Source organism: Rhizopus delemar, genomic scaffold, assembly GCF_000149305.1.
Source record: "Rhizopus delemar RA 99-880 supercont3.54 genomic scaffold, whole genome shotgun sequence".
Classification (NCBI taxonomy): Eukaryota; Fungi; Mucoromycota; class Mucoromycetes; order Mucorales; family Rhizopodaceae; genus Rhizopus; species Rhizopus delemar.
This window is the reverse complement of record NW_027137880.1, coordinates 1-9,360: the sequence shown is the minus strand read 5'-3', so window position 1 is coordinate 9,360 and position 9,360 is coordinate 1. Positions and strand designations below refer to the sequence as shown.

Below are 9,360 nucleotides of genomic sequence, written 5' to 3'. Positions count from 1 at the left end.
ATTGGGCTGGAAGCTGATTTATGTAGATGGAATAGAGATACGGTGAGAGGATAGAGCCTTGAAGCACGCCTGTTTTCGGGTGAAAACGACGAGAGGTCGTATTAGAGAGAAGGATTTCGATTTGCACATCGTCAAAAAGGCAACGTAACAGGTTGAGCATGGGAGATGAGACGTAACGGCTCAGAGTGTCCCATACGAAACTGCGATTGACTGTGTCATATGCGGACTTGATGTCAAGAAATGCTAAGACAGGCTTGACATGGTAGTGTGTACGCAGTATGTGACTAATTTCTGTGAGGCACAAAGCCTGATCTAATGCGCTGCGGGATTCTCTAAAGCCACCTTGGGCTATATCAAGAGGTGGTCCGTCGGTTTGTAGAATGTGCTGGATGCAGCGTTCCAAGATCTTTCTAAAGATAGTGGTCATACTAATTGGACGGTAATTACCTGGATCTGATGGTGAGCCTTTCTTGTATATGGGTATCACCTGGGCAATGCGCCATGTCTGTGGGACATATGACCAAGCCCAGCACATATGGAAGAGGTGAAAGAGAATAGGTGCTAGCAGATGAGATATTGGTTGGAGCATTTCATTTCGCAGGTGATCGATCCCAGGTGCTTTCTTGACTGGTAGGGAACGGATAGCGAGGTTAATATCGTCCCTGGTGAACGGGCAATCTATTTCAAAAGGTAAAATAGGAGTATCGATTTCGTAAAGTTGGACGTTTTTAAGAAGATCACCTGAGAAAGTAGTTTCCAAGCAGGAAGCCATTATTTCAGCTGCATGCTGTGGGCCCTCTGGAGTGGAGAAAGTGGGTTTCAAAGTTCGGTTCTTGCGAATACGGCTAAGCTTAGATATTGCCTTGGTATATTCTTCAGATGCCATTTGTTTACAGAAAGTGGCCCAAGTTTCTCGGCGAAGTTGGGCGATCAGTCGACGTAGAGTAGCTCTAGCTTCTTGGTGCTTTAGCCAATAATGGAGCTTGTTAAGCCCATATGCTTTTCTCCATTTCCTGTAGCAGAGTTCTCGGTAGTCGTAAGCTTCTTGCAATTTGTCAGTCCAGAAGTCGCGTAATGGATCTGTAGAGTGTGAAACTCTCCCGCAACTGTCATCTAGTGAGGTATATATTGCCTGACAAAGGTCAGCATTGAGCTTTTCTATGTAGTCAACCGCATAATGTCTATTGTTCATATGATAATAATGTTTTTCATGGTATTGCAATAAAGGCTGGGATAACTCCTGAAAACGACGCAAGTATACTTCATGATTGTTGCGGTCCTTGAGTTTTCCTAGATTCCAGATAATCCGTGGGTGCCTTGGGAGTTGTGGAATGCTGGCATTGATTTGAAAGGAAAGAGATACTAATTTATGATTCGAGTCCAATGAAAGATCTTGGCGAATTCTCATGGAGGATCCAGTAAGCTCGGTAGTACTCATAAATAGATCAATAATGCTACTGCCCTGATGGGCCATAAAAGTATATTGTCCATACGCCAACCTTTGATTCCATAGGATGATATTGTTTCTTTGTATCCAGCTTATGATCAGATTGCCTCTGGAGTTCGTTGAGTGGTCCCCTACAATAGATCCCAGTCTAGCATTAAAGTCGCCGCAGATAATAGTCGTATTAGTGTGGCTAGTTGTATGCGGTAAAGAGTTTAAAACTTGATTGACGGTTTGGTTATCCAGATGGGGAGGTAGGTAAAGACAGTGGATTAAGACGTTAGCAATGGTAAAAGACAATTTGTACTGACTTAATGGTGTATCGTCAGTTCTAAAATGATGGACATGATACTTGCAGTCAGGATTCACGAGAAGACTGATTCCTTGACTACCTTTGGTAGCTAGAGGTTGGGTTTTAATACCATATGTATGGTATTGTTTCCAATGCGTTGGATACTTAAGTGGATTTAAGAGCCAGGTTTCCGTAAGGAGGAGAACAGAAGACGATCGAACTATATTAAGGATAGGGCCTATGGCTTGACGAGCTAAACCAGTTGTATTGAAAAGTGAAATTGTAATATTACTCATAGTGATAAGGCATCGTTCATACAGGCCTCATCAGAAGGAAGATCTTGGTTCTTATATTCATCTGTGGTACTCATGTTCTCATCTTCGAAACATAGCGGATCTGACTCTGGTTCGTTGTTACGTCGGTTTGAGGGTAGGTTCTCCTGTAAAGTCTGCTTGCTGATCCATCCTTGGGCGTAAAAATATCTTGCAACAGCAAATTTAACAGGGGTACGTATGAATCTCAGAGCTCGTTCCATACGGTTGCAATGATGCATAAAGGCGAGGTTGGCTCGTTCTTCGTCAGAAGCGTCAGCGTATTGGGGGTCACGAAGGATTTTAGGATCACAAGGATTAAAATCATCTTTCAGCGTTACCTTGAAACGTTGCAGGTGGGAACGAAGTTCGTCGGCATAATCATTGTGCACCAGTAGGGCTACGACATTACGATCAGGGTAGTGAATATCTAGGATACGGTTATTATTGATATCCAATTTACGCAATCGGGAGCGAAGTTGGCCAATGGGTACTCGGGCCTTCGTGGGGAGATAGATGTACTTAAAGCCTTGATTCTCGGAGGGTGGCTGTAATATTCTGGCGGCGGCTTCTTGTCTTTGTTGTCGTCGCTGTTGTCTTTGCTGCATTAGGCTTTCTTTCAATCGACGTACTTGGTCGGGGTTACGCCAAGGTGATGCTGTTGGCGTGGGTTCAGGGATATCAAAGGAGGATTGAGTATTTGTTATTACAGGTGGTGTGGGTTGGTTACTAGTTAATCTTTCGTGGTTAAACTGGTTCTGTAACTGGATAGTTGTGGTACGGAGTTGCTCAATTTCAGATCTGGCGGCTGCAAGCTCTTGCGTAAGGCGCTGGATCATGTTTAGAAGAGATTGTACGTCACCTGATTGACTACCAAGTGAGTCTAGCTGGTGGGTCGGAGTTGTTTGCGAGGGTCTAGAAATTTCGACATTCTCTGTAGGTGAGATCTGTGTCAAAGAAGAAATGCAAGAATGTATAATGGATCTCATAGTTATAGCTCTATAGCTACTACCGCAGCTGGTACAACGGAAAAGAGCTTGCGGGGATTCTGTCTTAGTGTGGCCGTTTCGTCGAAAGAGACCCTGTTTCTCACAGTGAGGGCATTTTAAGACCTTACGGTGTTGTTCGAACTGGGCAATCAATTCAGTAGTTTCCTCTTGGGTAAGGACATTTGATATGCTTGGCGTATTGTTTTGGTTGATAGAGCCAGGTGGCATACTTAGAGACGTTTTATTATCAGTGTTGGTTTTATAAATTAGCGGAAAAAAAAGCTACGTATTTTGAATGTCATGGGCTTATTCCGCCCCACATTTCGTCAAGTAGCACAGTCCTTGACGGATATTGATTTGATCTTGGTAGAGGAAGGATTTGAGAGGCTGCTATTGGATTATGATCGCATATTTACCGCTTTGAGAATTCCAGCTTGTCTTTGGAGAAGGACAGGTGAGATCTACAAGGGAAATAGAGAATTTGCTGAATTGATTAATGTGCCTTTTGATAAACTGCGTAACGTAAGTTGACTTGACTTATTTTTATCTTTTTTTCTGATTATTATTAGGGTCAATTATGTATTTATGAAATCATGACTGAGGAATCCACAGTGAATTATTGGGAGGTAAGAGAATAGCTTCCTTTTTCTTTTCTTATACACGAATTTCACATTTTAGAGGGGATGTTAGAAATATGGAAAGATTGCGTTTGATCCAAAGCAAAAGGCAGTATTAGCCTCATGTGTTTTAAACTATCAAAAAGATATCACAAGCACTGTGACAACCAAGAAGAATGACGTTATATTTCCTTGCTGTTTTTCTTTTACTGTCAGAAGAGACAAATTTAATATGTAAGCTATCACAAATATTCCCCTTTTCTTGTTCAACGCATTTACTTTTTTTCTTTCTTTCTTTCTTTATAGTCCAGTAAGTTGTATAAAATCAAGGTGTCTTTGTATTGAAATTGCTCTATTATTAGACTTTGATTGTAGGCAATTTTTTACCAATTAATACAAATCCTTGATTTTTTTTTTATCTTTTACTTTCTACTTGAAATAATGCATCTAAATATGTATCACATTAACATTTTATTACTCTAAAAAGAGCTTTAAGCTCAAATTGATATATTATTACAGACACCAGAGGGACATTGAAAATAAAAGGTTTGTCCAACATATAAATGATAAAACTGTGCCAGAAAGAAAGGACTGAGACAAATGCTTTTATCTTTAGCAAAGTATGTAATGAAAACGTACTTATGCTATACTATGTTGCGACATAAATAAGTTGAACAAAATGTAGAAAAGAGAGCATGGTTTCCAAGTATGATGAATCTATATAAACTGTTTCCTTCAGGTCATCAATACACGCCGCAGCAGCTAAGTTAATCGCCTTATTAAATATGCAGTCTTAATTTTCATAAACGCAACACTCGTTTTTTCTCCCATTTACGGCTCTGATGCCTACAAAGTTTGGTTAACTAATATTCTTCTTACTTTATGTACCCAATCATGAATAAGAATATGTGTTGTGAACACAGATTTCTAACATTGGTAAACATCGAATCTTAGGTTAATAGCTTCTTTCGGGTCCAAATTAGATTTTTGAATGAGAAATTGATAGAGAAAAGTGTCATAAGACATGATTACTTGAACTATGTTTATTATCTATAAAAGCTTTAATTTAAAAGAGGATGGGTGTAGAATAGTGCTTATTTGCATAGCCTATCGGCAATGACTTTGTTCAGTCAGTGTGCTGCGGACTTGTACTCCCTAACTCATAACTTTGTCCAGTCAGTGTCTTGAATACTTGTATTCCCCAACTAATGGCCTATCCGGGTTTGTAGGGATTTAATAGTCAGATTTGCATTGTTAGCCGTACTTTTAAGACAGATGCATTTATTAGGATTGCATAGGGTTTTCAGATAAATTGTCGACAAGCAAAAAAAAAAAAAAAAAAAAAAAAACAATAGTTGGGTCTCTGAAGTGAGCTGCTGGTTTTTTTTTATAATATAAATGGCATAAGTTCGTTACACAAGAGCATGTTCTCTAAACAAACAACATTGTATAAATATTCTGTCCTTTTTTTTTTTTTTTTTTTCGTTTACATTTTTCTAACTGTCTTTTGTTTATGAAGCTTTCGACACTATCGTTTGCTTTGTTTTCTGTCGCTAATTATATTAGCTTTGGCATGGCCACAGGAGAAAACACGTTTCAGTTGGCCTTGGATTATCATGTACCCAAAAACATTGTCTTTAGTTCATCTCAAGGTGGATCGTCACACGTTGTATGGGTCCTGTCTATACTTGAAGAGCTAGCAGCTAGAGGCCATCATACGATCTTCTATACACGTGTAATGTCTCTTTATGATACGAAGAACTCTTTGAATGTTTACGTATTTCTTTGACTTAGGATGATCAGACAAAGTTCATCAAGAACTTTCCTACTGTTGACTTAGTCTCGGCTGGTCCTGCTGTAGCAACAAAAGAAGAAATGGGGAACTTGATTCGCAATTTAACCACAAAGGAACCAGTTGATAGACTCGTTTATATGTTGGAAGAGTTTTCACAGAACTTTACAGAGGGTATTTATCAAGCACATAAAAAAGAGAAGTTACTAAGACATTGTTTTAGATTATCTCAATCATATGGATTTGTTTAGTAAAAAAGATGTGGATCTTGCTCTTTGTGGTCATATCATGACGGCCTGTGTTGAAGCTTCTATTACTAGTAAAATACCTTTTATTTATACTTCTGTACCTCTCTATTCGCTTGGTAAGAAAAACAAAAAAGAAAAGAAAAAGGAGAGAGAGATGGCATGACCATTTATGTTTTATTTCTTCAGATACATCCGCTCCCTACATTAACATCGATTTTCTCTCTTTTCATAACCCATCGAACAAGGATGTCTCGTTCTTTGAACGCTTAAAAGACAAGGTGATCAACCCTATACACTTTTTTATCAAGGCTAGAGGCTTCATCAAAAAGTCCCAACAAGAAAAGATGGCACTCGGTCTCGAAACCACATCCAATCCAGCAGCAAAGCTTAAAGACGCAATAAAGCTGTTCAATACCGCCTTTGGGTTCGCTCCTGCAAGACCCGTTGGTCCATTAGTTGAGCTGATTGGTCCCATCGTGCCAAAAACGCATCCTGTGCTAACGGATGACCTTCAACAGTTTCTCGATAGTCATCAAAAGGTAGTCTATGTCGCCTTTGGACAGCATGCGGTTCAGGCAACAGAGGAGCTTGGTCTCATCATGACCTCTATGCTAGAGAATATGGAAACAGGCGACATTGATGGCATCTTATGGTCTGTCAGAGACATGGAGCATCTCTTTCCAGAAACACTCCAGACACGCTCCGGCCAAATCTATCGTATCCGAGAGCTGTTTGGCAAGAAAGAAGGACAAGACATCCTCTTTTTGGAATGGGCTCCTCAGGTCGCCATCCTTCATCATCCCTCCACTCGCTTATTCTTGACTCACGGAGGTGCCGGTTCGGTTTATGAAGCACTCTATAATGGCGTGCCCATCGTCGTCTATCCCTTCTTTGGCGATCAACCTGCGGCTGCTGTCATAGCCGAAGAGAATGGTTATGGACGCCGGATGAAGAAGAGTGATCAGGAACAGGCAATCAAGGTGGTTCAAGAGGTCTTGCGTGATGATAGATACAGACAGAATGCCAATCGCTTCAAGGCCTTGGTCCAGATTCGATCCAACCATGGTGTCCAACGCGGTGCTGATGTGGTAGAAGAGGCGCTCTATTTGCATCAGGATGGCAAGATCAATCATCGACGAGACGTCAGACGCGATCTTTCCTTCTTGAAGGCATACAACTTGGATCTTTATCTCTTTTCGCTTTCTGTCATCTTTGGATCACTCTTTGGCGTCTATCGCTTGGTTTCCTATGGCTTAAAGCGATCGTCAGTGAAAGCAAAGAAGGTAAAGTCTGCTTGATGCTCTATAAAATAAATAAATAAGAAACAGAGAGCCATTCGCTTTCCTAAAATTAGCAAAGTGATGACAATTTTTATAAAATACATTTTACTTCAAACTACAATAGTTTCATATTTAAATATTCAAACTATAGTTCACTGTCTTTTACGAGACTTGTTTAGCTGTCAGATCGTCTTTTTCAGTGGTTTGTATCACCATAAGAGAAGCTTGTAGTGAGCACAAAAGGACATCGAGATTACATCAGCAAACCCATACTTGCTTTATTTGTATTTGGTTTTCAAATTATGCCAAAATACCATATCTGCAATCATCTTTTTCTTTCTTTATTTTTTTTTTCTTATTCACTTGTTTTCACCCTTTGCTTTGCCTTTAGTGTAACTGAGTACAGTAGCATAAGTAGTTGCATGGTATTTATGTCAGCTTGAAGAAATATGTCAAAGCTTGCTTTGTTTCTTCTACACCCATATGATCTTTTTACTCTTTTGACAGGAACGATTATCTCTGATCCTTCAATTTCATTCAGATGTTCATTAGTACAGCTTGTCTTTTGCTATACATTTTGTCAGACAGGCTCAACAAAAAAAAATAATACTTTAGAGCATAAAGACAAAGTAGGGATCATCTGTGTCTCCATTTTTTAATCTGTTGTACGACGGTAACCCTGATTTAAATATTCTTAAAGGACATAGAAGGTAGGATATTACAAACGTAAAGTGAAGGATGTCCATTAAACTTGCTATTCAAATGCAAATATACAAAAAGAGTTCTATAAAGACAAAGAGCAAAAACATTTATTTCCAAAGTTATTAATGTTTAAAATAAAAAAAAAAAAAAAAGGCAAGCTCATCTAGTTACGCTGACTCCTCCATCCATATTTAGTTGCTGTCATCGTCATCAATGGGTTGAGCATACTTGGGGTTGGCCTTTCCATTACACTTGCCCTTGATACAAGCGTCGCGACAGTCATCGCTGGTCTTGCAGCAGTAACCGTTCCAGCCAAGACCTTTACCTTCACCACGGTTGTTAAGGCGAGTACAGAGCTTGTTGCCGCCCTTTTTACCGCTACCACTCTTGCTGCTAGAGTCGTCATCAATGGGTTGAGCAAGCTTGGGGTTGACCGGTCCGTTACACTTGCCCTTGATACAAGCGTCATGACAGTCATCGCTGGTCTTGCAGCAGTATCCTTTCCAGCCAAGGCCTTGGCCTTCACCACGGTTGTTGGGACGAATACAGCCTTCGGGAGAGACCTTGGGGTTGGTAGAGGCTTGGACGCTGACGAGAGCAGAGACAAAAAGCAAGATAGAGAGAGACAACTTCATTGGAGATAGAAAAGTGGATCGATGATAAAACAAATACAGCGATTGACATTGTGCCTTTTATATGTTTTTTGAAGACGCACGTTAATTTAATTTTTATTAGGTGTGCATATTTTTAGTAAGAAACTAGAGGCATTGCGAAGAGCATATTATATCTCCTTTTGAAAATTTGTATTGCAATAAATGTCAGTTTTATATTGTGGTATTTTTTGCAACATTTATGCAAATAAGATGGATAAGCACAAAAGAAGCTGTTTCCTTTTTAATTTATTACCAATCAATTACCATGCGCTCATGTACGCTTTCTATACCCTATGGCTTTGTGCAACATACTCTTTATTTCGTCATATTCTCGACTGATATATTCCATATTACGAAAGATAACCGTCAAGTCATTTTTCTATAAACTATATACATTAGCGTAAAACGGACCTTCAACCTGATGGCAAGGTAGAAAGTAATTTATTGAATTCGTTCAATATCTCTAAGCACATCGATAACACGCGTGAAATAATTACAAGTGCAAGCGTATAGTACTGTAAGTATGAAGACGATTTTAGGGTGCGAGTAAATCGCTTTTATTGAGGCTCTTGTGTACCTTGATATTAAAAACGTTGACCAATGGTGCATTCTATATTTAGGTATGAGCAGGTCTATTCCGGGAAACCGATCATTTCTTATTTAAAATTTTGTGTCTGAAACCATAATTGATTGAGCTTTCGGACAGAGTATTAGAGCTATTTAATGTTGTATCACCAGTTGCTAGAAACATCCAATTATTTTCATTTGCTTTAAGTAATCCATATCTTCCAGCTTTGAACTGCTTTTGTATCAATATGCTGTTATCCGATTCAGATGAGTAGATCATTGCATAAATCTGTTGTTATTTTAATGACTGTTACACACGCGCCAAATATATTAATTAATGAACAAAAGCTCGACCTTTGTAGCATGTTCTTACGCGTCGTGTGAATAAAATAAAGACCAATTTCAGCAAAAAAAAAGTTATTAAAATATCTTGTGCGGCATTCTATATTATAAATTCATTTTGCA

At 39.3% G+C, this 9,360-nt stretch overlaps 4 protein-coding genes across 4 annotated transcripts; 2 read left to right on the top strand and 2 right to left on the bottom strand.

The window, feature by feature from the left end:
- Window positions 1-2,028: 2,028 nt before the first annotated feature.
- RO3G_17397 (uncharacterized protein) lies at window positions 2,029-2,886 on the bottom strand (the record flags this gene model as incomplete). Its single annotated transcript, XM_067671981.1, has 1 exon — window positions 2,029-2,886. The coding sequence occupies one exon, from the start codon at window positions 2,884-2,886 to the stop codon at window positions 2,029-2,031; it is 858 nt and encodes a 285-aa protein (XP_067528082.1).
- Window positions 2,887-3,336: 450 nt separating this feature from the next.
- On the top strand, window positions 3,337-3,674 carry RO3G_17396 (uncharacterized protein; the record flags this gene model as incomplete). The annotated part of the gene is made up of 2 exons (XM_067671980.1): window positions 3,337-3,558; window positions 3,606-3,674. 2 exons carry the CDS (start codon window positions 3,337-3,339, stop codon window positions 3,672-3,674), a joined length of 291 nt encoding a protein of 96 aa, XP_067528081.1.
- Window positions 3,675-5,226: 1,552 nt separating this feature from the next.
- On the top strand, window positions 5,227-7,109 carry RO3G_17395 (uncharacterized protein; the record flags this gene model as incomplete). Its single annotated transcript, XM_067671979.1, has 5 exons — window positions 5,227-5,388; window positions 5,448-5,619; window positions 5,669-5,809; window positions 5,880-6,976; window positions 7,098-7,109. 5 exons carry the CDS (start codon window positions 5,227-5,229, stop codon window positions 7,107-7,109), a joined length of 1,584 nt encoding a protein of 527 aa, XP_067528080.1.
- A 757-nt stretch (window positions 7,110-7,866) lies between these two features.
- On the bottom strand, window positions 7,867-8,310 carry RO3G_17394 (uncharacterized protein; the record flags this gene model as incomplete). The annotated part of the gene is made up of 1 exon (XM_067671978.1): window positions 7,867-8,310. One exon carries the CDS (start codon window positions 8,308-8,310, stop codon window positions 7,867-7,869), a length of 444 nt encoding a protein of 147 aa, XP_067528079.1.
- Window positions 8,311-9,360: the final 1,050 nt, after the last annotated feature.